Source organism: Anser anser, assembly GCF_964211835.1.
Source record: "Anser anser genome assembly, chromosome: 1".
NCBI classification, from domain to species: Eukaryota; Metazoa; Chordata; class Aves; order Anseriformes; family Anatidae; genus Anser; species Anser anser.
In genome coordinates, this window is record NC_139720.1 from 98,726,500 (window position 1) to 98,741,185 (window position 14,686).

The 14,686-nt window shown below is 45.7% G+C and overlaps 1 protein-coding gene and 1 long non-coding RNA gene across 5 annotated transcripts; one reads left to right on the forward strand and one right to left on the reverse strand.

The window, feature by feature from the left end:
• TEX55 (testis expressed 55) lies at positions 1–9,461 on the forward strand. Of its 3 annotated transcripts, none has more exons than XM_083821040.1 (4): positions 1–683; positions 5,100–5,399; positions 5,674–5,736; positions 6,481–9,461. In XM_083821040.1, the coding sequence occupies exons 1-4, from the start codon at positions 528–530 to the stop codon at positions 6,592–6,594; spliced, it is 633 nt and encodes a 210-aa protein (XP_083677166.1). In that variant the 5' UTR covers positions 1–527; the 3' UTR covers positions 6,595–9,461. The 3 variants fall into 3 exon arrangements, with proteins under 3 accessions (XP_083677166.1, XP_083677168.1, XP_083677167.1); XM_083821042.1 differs by lacking the exon at positions 1–683 and adding an exon at positions 4,099–4,251; XM_083821041.1 differs by lacking the exon at positions 1–683 and adding an exon at positions 4,289–4,875.
• Positions 1,869–4,015, reverse strand: LOC310892817. 2 transcript variants are annotated; one of them, XR_014578470.1, is made up of 3 exons: positions 3,876–4,015; positions 3,708–3,795; positions 1,869–2,304 (listed from the first exon to the last, which is right to left on the reverse strand). It is a non-coding gene; the product is annotated as an uncharacterized lncRNA (long non-coding RNA). The 2 variants fall into 2 exon arrangements; XR_014578471.1 differs by lacking the exon at positions 1,869–2,304 and adding an exon at positions 2,951–3,504.
• Positions 9,462–14,686: the final 5,225 nt, after the last annotated feature.

Sequence of the window (14,686 nt, forward strand, 5' to 3'; positions counted from 1 at the left end):
AAGAAGGATACAGATGAAGGTTTATTTTTAATAGAAAAGGTTAAACCTAAAGTATGGTAAACAGGTTTCCAAAGAAATATTCCAAAACACAGAACCTACAAACACATTTCTTTCCTGCCCTGCCAAAGATGGAGCTGAAGAAGACCTCAGGGTGTTACTTATTCCATGTCCATCAGCTGTGAAAGGGGTTTGCTTAACCTGCTACAGGTACCTGTCTCCTTTCTGAAGCCATACTTGAGGTATCCCCTTTTGACTCTGGGTACAAAGACAACCTGCAGAGCATCCCCTCACGAAAGGTTCCTCTGTTCTCTGCGAACACCAAAATTTTCAGGAAAGCACCAAATTTTTGGGATTCCTGGCATGTGTTTGCTGTTTGTTCACACCAATGCTCCGGACAGGTCTGACGTGCCTGCGAGCTCAGTGCTTTACTGCTGTGTTCTGGGGAGGCAAGCAGTGCACGAAATCTTGGAGGATGCACTCGGAGGCCCTGCAAGCAGCTACGAGGCTCTGCTGCTCTCTGCTGGGAAATGCAGGCAGAGCCCCAGCAAGAGCTGGATTCGCCAGCATGCTCTGGCTTGGTCCCCGCACACACGAACAGAGGCACTGCATGGAAACAGACACTTCGGTGCAATCTCTCTCGCAGCATCGCTGTCAGCTCAGGGCCCACATCAAGGACTGTTGGTGTAAGTCAGCACCCCCTGCCTGCCTCTCTCCCCTCACATCCCAGCCCTCCCCACCTCATTTGGGAGCTAGCTTTCTCCACGATGCCCTGCTGCATTTATAACCACTCTCCTCCCAGCTTGCAAATAACTTAATTTCTCAACAGTCCCCTGGACAGAGGGCTGAGCAATTACAAACATGCGGGACAAGTCTTAGGTCAGTGTGTGGATAAGCAGACTCCAGCCACCACCCCATCCCTCTCTGCAGCCTGCTTTTCTTAATGATTGGTCCATGCCACAATGCTGCCCTTTGCTCTCCAGACCTCAGGAGGGTTTTAACTATGCCCTGCTGCAACTGTGCAAAACCACAGGTCGGAGAGCCTCCGAGCCACAGCAGATGGGGAACCATGAGGCCGTGGCCTCGGGTATTGGCTGGGTTGCAAGAACCTCATAGATAGCATAGCAGGTGAGCTCACTGCCCTGTCCAGCAACCTCTGTCTGCCAGAAAACAGCTCTCACACCCAGGAGGGGGATGGATCCCACAGCCTGGCACTGGCCAGGGTTCTCTGTGTCTTTAAGCAAAGCCATGTAATTTTCTGATGCGTTTCGTCCTGTGCAACCCATTATGATTGTCAAGTACTGGATAAAGAGGCAGGAGTTTAGGACATGCATTTTCAGGCTTTGGGTTATATATTTATTTATTTACAGCACAATAAAATAAGAAGAAATATTCAAAGTGAAGAGACTGTGAAAAGTGATTTGTTCCAACTCTTCACTGCAGACTTGCAAGAAACCAATCAAAGGGGCTCAGGAGTGGTTTGACTGTAATTTATTAACCCAAAAGGGGCCGCATTGTTAACCAACATTATTTATAGTGAACAGCTCAACCATCTCTACTGAACAACTGTGATACTGCAGGGACAAATGCAATGAGTTACTACACAGATAGGACAAAACCAGCAGCAGATCTTTGTTACAGCTGTTAGAAAAAGTGTCCCCAGGAGACAGACACTGAATCTCTAATGGCTATCTTATTTCTCTGACAATTTATTTAAGTTTTAACTTAACAGCAGGAATGATAGCCACAGTTACGCAGTGACTCCCAATAAAAGAGCGTATTGCTGATCTGCAGCTGGTGTTTTCTTATTTATTTGAAAGTCTTTAAGTTCCAGACTTAGCATATGGTGCCATATAAATAATGATATAATAATACGGTTTTGCTTTCCATGTGCCGGGATAGAAAAAAGCTGTATGATTTATGTTACATGAGCATTGTATTTAAGGCTTTATTTTACTCAGAATTTTAATGTATTTAAAATGCATCTTCTGTTTTTTTGTAATCTCTTCTTTTGAAATAATAAGCAGAGCAGTGATGTTTATTTAATGGAGTCATTCATCTTACTTTCCTGTACAAAATCCTAGCTTTCCACCCCCAGCAGCCAGTTCCCTGCAGTAGACAGTGGGGTTGGAAATGGAAAGATATGCTGTTTACCAATGAGGCACAGATGAAAGGAAGACATGGGGCTTGAGATTTGCCCACAGCAGGACTCTATTTGAAGACAGCAGGCAGCTGAGAACTGCTCAGTCCTGTCCAGTAAAGGATGGAGAGGAGAAACCCATGGGAGAAGTTCTGCAGGGAGTCATGCTGTGGAGAAAACAAGACTGTGATGCTCAGCACACAACTGAAAGCAGGTGCCTACTTCAGCTCAAACTGCAATTGCAGTTACTACAGCAAACACTGCCCCCCTGAAGTATGACAGGGATATAACATTTTACAGCTTTCCTTTCAGACCCTCAATAAACTAGTTCTGTGAGCATTACAGCACATATCTAGCTGCAGGGCAGGGAAGATCACCTAACTCATGCCTCAACTGTTTCTGGGTTTCTGGACTTTTCTTTCTTGGACCAGTTGGCAAGAAGACCTTGTCTAGAAAAAATTCTTCACAGATACAAGGTTTGCAAACACACACACATCACTGCAGAAAACTACCAACCAAACAAACTGATTATTTCTCAGGGGTGCACACGACAAACTTGTGAATATCCTGTCTAGATACTTAAGCCTGCTCCATGGGCCCACATTTCCTGGATGAAAAATATCAGGGTCCAGAAATCAAAGACTGACAATCCCTAACACCAGGCAGTATACAGTGCTTTCTCCCATCATGTGAAGACAACCAACTGCCTAAGACCCATCAACAATTTTATCCATCACCTTTCAAGATCTTCCTAAGCCAACACACACACACACACACAAAAAAAAAAAAAAAAAAAAAAAAAAGAATCCATACTCAAAAACTTGGCAGTCCAATGTTGTCCAGTACTATAGCAGTCACGTGGGCAACTGGGAAAGGCAAGACAGGCTCAAAGGAGTTGAGCAATGACCTGGCATCCTCTGAGAGCAGGCAGCTGCGTTCCAGTGCAAGAGGATCTGAGCAGTCAGCATGCCAGCAGACATGGACAATGGTGTTATGAACCTAGTATGGGAGCAGTGGGGAAAGTGTTTCTTGTAAAAGGTCAACAGCTTAACCTGAAAAATACACACAAAGTGAGCTGCTCTGAATCTAAGTGACATCTGTTAGTTTAGCACAGTTTTTGAAGTCCTGTGTTCCCCTTTCACTCTCCCCGCCTCAATGCCCATGGCAGTTTCAGCCACTCATGTTTCAATCCCAGCTCTTGTCACACTGGAGCATGAACCAGAGTATTTCAGAAGCTGGTTACTGTGGTAACCCAGCACTGCTTTTATCTTTTTTTTCCTTTCATCTCCTCTTTGGGGGAAACTGGCAATCTGTTTATTTGCTTTTTTTTCTGAGGTAGTTCATCACACAGCACACTGTCAGGATTTCTGTAAAACCAAGAGGAGAAAGTACCTCTCACTTGAATGCACACACACATTTCACTCACCGCTCTACTACCCTACCTCTTGCATCCCTGCTTCTTATAACAAGATATTTGCCATATCCTTCTACATTTGACCCTCTTTGTAGAGCATGTCTCTGCCATGGTCTGCCCTTCCCTTCCAGACCTTCTCACTACAGTGATACTTACTAGTAGGGCCAGCAAGAAAAAATAGCTATCATGTGCTTTGCTGCTTCCTCTGCCAGAGCTTGGTAAAGTAGAGAGGCACCGTCAGGGCCTGTTTTGTCAAAATAGAAAAGTTAATGGCACTGAATTTGTAGTGAATACACAAAGCTCACAGTGAAACCAAAAGCCCACCTGCTCCGTGGCAGGCAGAGTGACATGCAACCCTTCACCATGTCCCCTCTCTCAGCCAAGAGATGCCTGCTTCCACAGTGCACCAGGACCAGGACCTGGACCAGGGCCAGGGCCAGAGCCAGGGCCAGGATCAGGATCAGGTCCAGGTCCAGGGCCAGGTCCAGGACCAGGACCAGGACCAGGACCAGGACCAGGACCAGGACCAGGACCAGGGCCACCCCACCTCCCTCAGCTCTTCCGCCCGAACCTAAGATGGCCGTGCAGCATCGCCTAGAGACCAGGGGGTGGGACCCAGCGGCCTCGCTTCCCTGGCAACCTCCCCAGCGACTTTCGCATTCTCTCCCATTCTCTCCCCGCCATGGAGGGCTGGCAGCCGGTGAGCACGGGCAGTGGCAGCAGAAAGGCCCCGGGACCGGACACCCCCCATCCCCAGATCCTCATCCCGACCATCCCGTGGCCCCTGCCATCCTCCCGACCCCCGTCTGTCCCCTCTGGAGGGGACAGATGCCTCTGGAGGGGCATCTCCCCCCGGTGCGGGGCAGAGCAGCCCTTTCCATCGGGGTGTTCGTGCTGTCGGTGTGATTTCATGGTGCTTGAGCTCGGTCACGGGGCTGTGAAGGGGGATGTGGGGCACGGGCAGGGTGCGGTGCCCAGGCAGCTGCTGGGAGGTGGGTGAAGCCCTCGCAGGTTTTGGCTGTTTGCCACTGGGGAGAAAGAGCAGCGCTGTGCCAAGGAGGATGAACCTCGCTGTGCCAAGCCTCACCCTTAGGCAAGAGGGCATGGGTACACAGCACATGGGCAGGGTGCTGGTAACAGGGCTCACCAGCTGTGCCAGACAGGGAACGTAATGAGCTGCTCTGGGACACAACCAGGGACTTCCACGCAGGAGACAGGGACACAGACAAAACCACCGGAAACATACATCTGGAGTCCCCCAAGGAAAACCAGTCAGTATGCAAGGACCAGGCACGGGAACTTCCCCAACGTCCTCACAGATGAGGTCTGAAGGTTTGGGTCTGAGCTTAAATGGTGTTCCTGGGCTCATGGACAGGGGCGGTGGGGGAGACCCATCACAGAAATTTAAGCCTACTGTTGCTTTCAGAGCCCTAACATTCGCTCTAAGAGGGGCTGCAGCATATTTTCAGAAGGATGAAGTAATTTGATGTATCTGGTCTGCAGGGCTACATATTTAAAACATTCATTGTTCTTTGTCAAATATTTTAGCCAGATGCCAGTGACCATTCAGAAAATGAAGTGAAGAAATCCAGCATACCATCAGTTGCTGAACCATCAGAGGACCAGAGACCTATAGTTGAATTCCCACCATCACTGAATGACTTCCCAGCAGTTGAGACATTCTTGCCTGAACCCTCACAGTCTGGGGGTAAAACATCTCAGGCTGGGCCATCAGCACCTGTAGTCAAACCAACATGTGAAATATCAGAGCAGCCAATGGTGTATGAAGACCCCTATGAAGTCTCTGTTAACTACATGGAGAAACATAATATTCTGCAGATATTTCAGGTGATATTTCTCTTTCCCTTCTCTGTCCAAAGACTTGCTTGTGAAGCTGGGCTTAAAATTAGCTTGGATCAAATTGTCCCTTCCTCTGGATCCCTCCTGGTCCTGAGCTTTCTTCAGTGTAAACTTAAAAGCAGTAGAAAGGGACACTTGATCATCCTCAGGGATTGAAAGAGATGGTTGCTTTTTAAAATGCAGCTAGTGTTGGAGAAGAAAGTGCAGCCACGTGTCTTCCCAAGGATCAATACTTCTTTCCTTCTGTCTGTCTGTGTCTTAGGAGATCACGGAAAAACTGGTGTATGAGAAGCCTGATGACCCTTTGCAGTTCATGTTGCTGCAGGTATGGTGTCTTGTAGTTGCTCAGCAGAGACTGCCTGTTAGATCCACAACAGAAAGCCAGCTTTGCTGAGCATGCTGGAAACATGGTGAACTCATGACTCTTTCTCTCACTTTGTGCCTGCTCAGATGGGAAGAGGAGGAGGACAGGGCAGGAGCAGAATGCCCGTGGTGCAAGTGCTCACATGTGCTCTTAAGGGAGAGGGAAGAGAGGTACAGGAGGGTGGGTGTGTGAAAGAGCATGATGTGAGGGAGAGAATGGGGTGGATGTGCCCCAAAGAACCATTATCTGATAGGTAAGGGAAGCCTGGGGAGAAAGTTGGGGCTGATTTGTGTCCCTGTGACCTGTCTGTAGCTCCCTCTGTTCCATACTGGGAGCAAACACTTTTCCTGCCAGGTACCCATATTCAAGTGAGCTGCCTCTGCTGATCCTGGATGATTTTAAAACAGAAAATTCAGTCTGTTGAGAGAATGATATACTGGGAGTGCATTAGAAGTTAGAGTTAGAAGCATTGGGAGCTCTTTGGAAAAAGGAGTAGCTCAGAGGAAAATGAGCAGAAAGGGAGAGGGTTCTTTCCCTCCCTGCCATCTAGTCAGTAAGGGGAAGCAACATTTTTGTGATTTGCTGCTGGGTTCATCCTGTATGGGATATGTGCAGAACCTGCAGAGGGGTGGTAAGATTGATTCTGGGCACTGTTGGCAGGGAAATAGGTTCCCAAATGACTCTTTTCCATTTCCTTTTGCCCAGGTGCAGTCTATGATAAATGCCCGGCAGGCAGAAATGGAGGCAATATTGGATGAGAGCAAAGATAGAGAGGAGTTTCTGGAACAAGTCCTGTGCACTCCTTTTGGCCCCTACTGACCTTGCTATTGTGATGTTGCACATGGCCTTCGCAGCATCCTGCTTTCGCAACTGGTGGAAGTAACTTTGGAAATGTCTGCTGGTATCTCTGTTTCTTGATTTTTCATGTGCTTGCGCTTCCCCTTTAATATAAATCCTGCAATCTAGTGTCTTTATGGACACACAAACTCAAATCTGAAAGAGTGCATGAACCTGCATGCACATATGGCACATTTTGAAAAGGCTGCTCTCCTGGTCTATGTATGGTCTATACAAATCCACGACTCCCACATGTAGGCCACCACTAGATTCGACTTTTCTGTGCAGGGAAACCTCACAGCACAGACGATACAAGTGCAAAAGCAAGTAGAATTAAAAAGTAGCCCTGGACAACCCACAGTCCTCAATGTTTCATGCTGCATTGGTGGCTTACTGTCTCAAACTATGCAGTATCACCAATGTCCATCTAACACTTTGAAGTTCACACTGGGAGAGGCTCAGCCAGTGGTGCCCCAAAGCTCCTCTGCTGCCCCAAAGCTCCTCTGACACAAGGAGCCATCTCTTTGTTGCTTCCACACACTGTCAGCAGCTGTCTCACTCTTAACTATCCCTGCTGGGTTCAGATCACTCTGCTTTTTGGTGTTGCCCTGCCTGTGTCATTGCAAGTACAGTGTGTGTTTTGATTAAAAGAACAGTAAAGCAACAGTTGCCTACACGCTCTGTGGCTTCAGAAGGCACTGTCACTCGGGAATGTGAGAGGTGAATAAAACTAAACAAATCAAAGACATGCACTGGTAGCACAGGAAATTCAGAGTTAAGATACACTTTGCAAACATGTCATTTGAACTGCTTTTAATTCTCAAAACACTTGCAATGCTCATTTTCATACTTTCCAAGTGTCTGTTTTCACCCTCCAAAGGACGTTTGTATTTCTTGTCTCTTGTCTGAAGATTATTGAAAATGTGCAATAGACCATACTGTTATTTTGGCATCATTTCATGTGTATGTGTAGTAGGTGCCAGAAAGATTTTTGTCACTACAGACTTTTCTCTTTTTTAGGCAAGTGCTCTAATTTCATGATGGATAGTAGCAAGTTCCCAAATGTCTGTCTCTGGCTATGAAGAGAGCACCACAGAAACTTATCTTCCATCTATTTATTTGCAGCTAAAAGTCTGATGATTAGGCTGTGTGATACTCCACAGCAGACCCTGGGCCCAAAAAGTTTGGGAATAACAGAGGCAAGTATTTGGCATACAAATTCTGCATCTGTGAAGAGATGCCTTTCTATCTAAGATTCAGAAAAGATGAGTTAACTCCTGTGTTTCCAGGTTAAAGGCAGGAAGCACCTCTGTCATTCACAGAGCACACAGATTTTCAAGGTGCTATGATCCCAAAGATAGCTAAAGATTAGATAGCTCTTCATGGGTTTTGTAAGAGTTATGATGTGGTCTTAGGTGTCTAGGTCCCACTGAAGCACTGAAGTGCTTTTGAAAGACCTGCTTATTTTCAGCAACTAGATGAATTGGATTGCTTTTCAGGTTTATGTATTTTTGATCAAGAATTTGTAAGGGAAGTGCTAAAACACCTCTGTGAAACAGGAAATGAGTGGAAGATAATCAACATCACATGAAGATACTGGCTGAGGCTTTCTGATCTTTGTGCTCGCTTGTCAGCACATTTTCCGAGAGACAGAGGGATTGGCATGTCTTTGAATTTTATTGTAGAACAGAATTAAGGTACTTTTGGGTACAGCCATAGCTGTGAATTTCCTAGGTTTCTATCATTTGTATTTTGTTATTCCGTTTTACTTATGAAAAACTTGTGAGTTGTGACGTTATCAGGCCATAGGTGTGTGCCCTCAACTTCATGTCAGCATCAAGAGTGTTATGCAAGGAAAGTTCCTTAATTTCTCTTTCAGACAAATTGAAAAGAGCTGGAAAGTATTCCTCCTATAGGTGCTGGGAGTTTTGCAAGAAAGGCCCTACGCAGTGTTCTTCAGCGATCTCAGGGCCAAAATTTTCCTTTTGTGTGTTGAAGACAAGGAGAAAAGTTAGATTTAAAATGGAAACATTTATTACAGCATTAATTCCAGAGTGACTGTCCCTTTTCCATAAATTCTTTCCCAAACCTTTGGATCCTTGTTTCTTCCTCATAAGTGGACATTTATCACCATGGCATTAAACTGTCATTAAATTTCTTGCCTTGGGTGCTTCGAAGGAATTAACAGTTCATTGTGTGTAACCGAAACTATTCCATATAAGTCCTTGTGGCATGCTAGTCACTGTATATTTGAATGCCCTCCAGTAGTGTGCTAAGCAACGTGACTAACATCTGCTGTTTGTTTTCTCTTCTGCACAAGGGAGAATGAACTGACGTACATTCTTTTAAAAAGGGTGTTTTGTGTTGTGTTGGTTTTTTTTTTTGCCCACACCTGCGCATTGCTTTGTGTTTCCAATGGATAAGGGTAAGTCACAGAGTGGAAGGTGGGGAGGCTGGAAATAGTTTGTAGTTCCCAAGGGTGCTTACTCTGTAGTTCAAGACGGACAGTGAGCAAGCACAGTATTTTCACGGATGAGGATTGTTGTTGATCCATGAACCGATGCAGAAGCATGACATCCAGTTTGGCTTACGAATAGCATGGTCTTGTGGTGCACAGAGCATTTCTGTTGTGAATCTTAGATGCCATGGGGCCAATCAGAAAGAGATTGTACTCACCTTGAGATAGGTGTCATGGATCAAAAGGCCGGATTCTTTTTCTGCCATCTCTGTATGGAACTTAAAAGAACTGAGGTGCCCAGGCAATACTAAAGTTGCCAGTGTAGTGCCTCTAAGCAATTAAAAAAAATAAAAAAGTCTTGTAATTGCTGATTAAAGGTCTTTTGAAAAGTTCACCCTGTCTCTGCTCTGCTTCTTAGGTGGAGAGCTTAAGAAGGATAGCTCTTCAATGGCCTGCCACTTATAGCATGAGACATTTCATTGTGACTCACTGGGTATGAATCACGGCTACATAACACCAATTTTAAGCTAGTTTAATGTCACTGATTTTGAAGTTTCACAATTGTGTGAAACTTGAAGTAGGCAGCAGCAAATATTCAGAGAACTGCATGTCTGAAATGGAAAAAATTAACCTCTAGGTAAACTCTAATAAAGAGCTTAGCTTAGAAGAGAACTCAGTCTGAAGACTGGGGACTATGGGAGTGCTTAGGAAGGGAATATACCAGGGCAAACTGATCATACCCTGTCTGACATGCCTTCAGGTTGTATTCAAGGGAAAGTTTCTCCTGACCATTCTTATAGCCAGAAGAAATGCAGAAGAAAAAGAAGAAACATGCTGTTAAGGTCAGACTTCAATATCTGTGGCTGAATTACCTTTTGGGCACTACCGTCATGGACAACATTGATGTAGCAATATCATCAAAAGTTCTTGGCCATACTTCAACATATCACAAATGAAAAGGGAAACTGACTTGTCGAAGTGACGTTGCCTGATGAACAGCCACCTACCATCCTCTCCTGGGGAAAGGTGATGGGCTGGAATGTCACTGCAGAACAGCAGAAGTTGGGCAAGGCAATCTCAGATTTCTGTACTCATAATTCAAGATCAGAAGCTTACTGCAGACACTGCAGTGCTAGGTCTGTTTTAGAAATGCGTGGTGTGAACGAATGGAATGGATCTTTTTTCCCTCAAGGATGTCATACCAATTCCCTATGCAGCTCCTTTCCCTGGTGGGAAGAGCTCACTCTTTTTTACCACAGAACTAGCTGCCTTCCAGCTTTCAGAAGGCCACCTCCATGTCATATTCATCCAGGAGTCTGGGGTGAGCTTTCTGTCAGTGCAGAAGATGGGAGAAACTTCTGGAGTCATTTCATTAACTGCAGGGAAGTAATACTAGGGAAGAAACTAGAACTATAAGATGGAACCACTTGCTTTTTGTGTGTTGTTACCTACTTTGAGACCAAAATTAACCTCTTGTTCATTGCCAGCCATTAAAGTGGCAAGAGATGGAGGAACATGGGGCTACACTGAGCCAGTATTATGAAGGTGGACAGGTACCTAGTACAGTTTGCAGGTGTGAAAATGTAGGTAATGTAGCTAAGGGAGTACTACACCCAGCTTACCCTGGCTATGAAAACGTCACTAAAAACTGACAAGCCTTTAAGGGAAATGTCTTATTTGGAATCACCTGGTCCAACATTTAAAAATTCTTCTTATGAGCTAGGAGCTAGGCTCCATATGAGGTTTAGGGAGTTGTGAGAACAGGAGGTGACCTCTGTCCTTCCTCCTTCCCTTCACTCAGTGTATCTCCTGCTATAAAACAGGAAGTAGAGGTGAATAAACACATAGAATAGCACAGTTGCTTGCTAATGGGAAAAACATGTGCTATATGAGCCATTGAAGAAAAACTGTTCCCACCTTAAAAAGCTGTTGGTGTTTGGACATATGAGTAGACATCAGGAAGGAGGTTACATTAAAATGCAGGCAAGTGGGTGGTCAAAGAGCCATAGACTTTTAAAACTGACTTAAACTTGCATAAACATCATAAAACACACAACAGGAGTCACTCTGAAGAGCAGAGATGCCTGCTCTGTCCTGCTATTATTTAAGTATCCCCTTGGGTCTAGTATAACATCCTGCCTCTTTGCAAGGAGATCCAGGGAAGGGAAGTGTCACAAGTTTGCTGAAACACCAGAGTATTGGAAGCAGTGGGAACTCTGTCCAGAAGAGAACCCATTTTTTGGCCCTGGGACACCATGCACCAACTCTGCTTATTGTTTAAACCTGTGGTAGCATAACTGAGCTCTTTTGAGAGACTCTTTGACTGTGGCATGATGCCATGATGATGATGATCTGTGTTTGACAAGGTGGATGGAAGTGCGTATGGGAGAAGCTCAGCCTGTTCTCTAGAGCAACAGCTACCCACCTTTTTCCCCATTAGATGTCTGAATGTTTCCAAATGAGAAGCAAAGCTTAAGAGCTTAAGAAACGTAAGAGCTGGGAGGAGTCCAACACAGTTTAAGAGCTTAAGAAAGGGAGGGTCCACCACAACTATAAACAGAATTCATCTTCTTGTTAGGTTTCAGAGCCCTCTTAGAAGCTGTTCATAAACCTCCCCGGCTTTTCAGAAATCGTGCCTTGAAAACTGTAGCTTTAGTAGCTTTCAAAGCATCTTGTATAAGAGTGAAATTTAACCTTTCCTGTATATGTCCATGAGAGGGCAGCACAGACCGGCGGAGCCTTCGCTAAAGGCTTTTAAGAGGCAAGACGGCTTTATTCAGTTGCTCACTAGCTCACCGTGATTTATGTCTAGCAGTGCAGCAGCTACAAGTAGAGGAGAAAAAGTCCGTGTAAAAGGACTTGATGGTCCGAAGTACAGCTCCAGCCTTTGCCCACCTGAAACTAAAATTCAGTTCGTGATTAGCTAGAAACCTCATGTGCACAACAGGATCTGTGACTCGCAGACTTCTCAGGGAAGTTTCCAGTTAGTTACTGAAGCATTAAAAGAGAGGAAGTGCTTTGGACAGTATCTACAGTTCTGTCAAAGCAATCAGTTGGTGTGAGATGCCAACCACTCCCTTGCCAAAGTAGAAGCTGTCAACCCAGGAACCCTATAAACTCACCCAAGGCATGCATGCTGTTTATTTCCAACCCAGCTCTCCTAAGTACTGCACCAGCCAACACCCCTCTGCTATTACTCCGTGTTCCTACTGCTGAGACTCTTGCAATGCAACTTTATGTCGACTGTCCTCCCTCTTCATTTTGGGTGCTCCAACCCTCTGCCGAGGTGGGTTGTGGAGATGCTGAGATAAATCAGACAAGGGCTTGAAGTACTTGGCTTACAGCAAGCATGTTGCAAACTGGATAGTGACAGGGAACTGTATGTAGATGGCAGTGCTCCACTGCCAGCCCACTGCAGCCTCCCAGATCAGAAGCAGCTAATGCAGTGGAGGTGAACAGGCTGGATATGGGAGGAACGAGGTATCCCCAATCACCTTTCAATAACGAGATGGAACAACTCATGTGAATAAATTTCTTTGTCCCCTTCCAAACAAGCAGTAAAAGTCTCCAAATAAAAGCTCTACTTTCTACCATATTGCAGCTCCTGACTGACACAGCGAGTTTTGGAGGAGAGATTTTTAATCACCAGCAACAGCAGAGCAGCCACTGGGTCCAGACAGAACAGCTTGTTCCCGGTCTGTTAGATGAAATACAAGTGAAATACCAGAACCAAAGGACTACCACAGTGCCAAGGCCATTCAGGACCCGAGGCCACATGCTAGCAGATATATCAACACTGGCATCTGCATTCTTTCAGAGGCAGTAATCCAGAAAGCCCTCAAATTCCCAACCAAGAGCGATATGGAGGCACTTTCCAGCAGACCTTCCCAGGACATTGCCAGCCTTTTAAAGGAGCTATCTAAAACACAAGCAGAAAAATTCTGTGTTCTCAAAAGTCTTTTCTCCTGCCATACATTTTGCAGGGTCCCAGTCAATCCTTTTCTAGGTACACCGAGATTTCTAGCCTCCTGTGAGCCTTCCCTATGGCTAGGCTCCTGTTCGGAGTGAGTTAGCCTGCCCTAGAGTGTTCTCTCCCTTGGCCAGGTGCCCTGTGAGCATATTCTGGTCATCACAGGGAAGACTCCCCACTAAAACACCCTTAAACTCTTCCTGAGACTGACATAGGAGAATGCTTGGAGGCAGAAGTAATAGCTTTTATCAGATCAACTAGTAGAGCTGCAAACAGCATGCAAGAAGGGCACACAAATCCTTCTTCAGGTCTGCAGTAAAACAGCAATCCTCAAAGTGAAGTGCAAGTCAAAAACATTTGCTTTGAGGAGAGCTTCATATCCACGAGGATAGGCCACTGGAGGGAAAAGGTAGGCAGTATATGGAGAGGAGAGAGATTACTAATAATGAAGAAAATGATAAAGTAATGGTCCCCTACAGGAAGGAGGTGGACTTCAATCTATGGGAACACAAGATCAGTAAGGAAAGGGGAGATCACACATTATAAAACCACCCTCCTTGTAACATGCTCAACATTTCCATCTAGCAGACTTAGGAGCATTGGTTCCTTTGTGGATGTGTTTTTGTGCTGCCCTTCAGCATATGGACTGAGAGGTTAGAGATGACGTAGCTGTATGATGAGAAGTGCTCCCTGCCATTAAATAGGTGCTTGTAAGTCCCCAGGACAGCAGTTGCTTGCTGTATACTTTCCACGGCTTTCCACTTTGGGCAGATCTACCCAGAACTCATTCTTTTCCTCTTTTTAAAGCCACCAGGAGGGTCCGTAACATCTTCTGATGATTTATATGTGCTTCACAGCCACTCTGCTGCTGAGGACCACAGCCCAGCCCAGTTAATCCCTCACGACAGGAGGAGAGCAGAGGTAATAACCACCGCTGTTTCCCCATGCCCTCCACTGCCTGAAAGACCCAGCCAAGACAGCCAGGCCCACCAGAGGAAGCTGAAGATGAGATTCAAGAGAAAGCCACATTCCATTTATGTGGCCCATCATGCCCCTTCCCTGGAGGTCTTCAAGGCCAGGCTAGATGGGGCTTTGGGCAACCTGATCTAGTGGGTGACATCCCTGCCCACGGCAGTGGGGTTGGAACTAGATAATCTTTAAGGTCCCTTCCAACCCAAATGATTCTATGATTTACTTACCCTTTTACACCATCATGGGTGTTGGCTAGGGAATGCCACTCTTGCAGGGCTTGGCACCCCTTCCACACCAGTAGAAACTCCAGCTGGTGGGATGGGCCCGGAGCAGGTTTTGACCTCAGGACTCCCCCAGGCTCCTCTGTGCTTGTTTTATCTTCTGATCTCTGTGTATACCAAAAAGTGATCTCTAAGTTCCTGAAAGACCTAGGTGGGATGAGCAGATCTAAGGTGTAGATATTTTGGTCTGGGTTTTTCTTTGCAGAAATTAGCCTCAGATCTGTGATGAGGCTCTCCTACTAGTTTCCTTCATAGTCTGCAGAATAAAAGAGGCTTCCTTAGGGGATATTCAGAGCCCAAATCTATCTCAAGGTACTCAGGAAAGCACTCTGAGGATCTTCTTTGCCAACAGTAATAGCAACTAACAGAGACTACCTTTTATAAACATTCAGT

Excerpts from the sequence above, each read along its gene's own strand:
- TEX55 (XM_083821040.1), top strand. The coding sequence starts at position 528 with ATGCAGGCAGAGCCCCAGCAAGAGCTGGATTCGCCAGCATGCTCTGGC. Across the intron at positions 684-5,099 it reads CCACATCAAGGACTGTTGGT|CCAGATGCCAGTGACCATTC; the intron begins GTAAGTCAGCAC and ends CAAATATTTTAG. Across the intron at positions 5,400-5,673 it reads ATATTCTGCAGATATTTCAG|GAGATCACGGAAAAACTGGT; the intron begins GTGATATTTCTC and ends TCTGTGTCTTAG.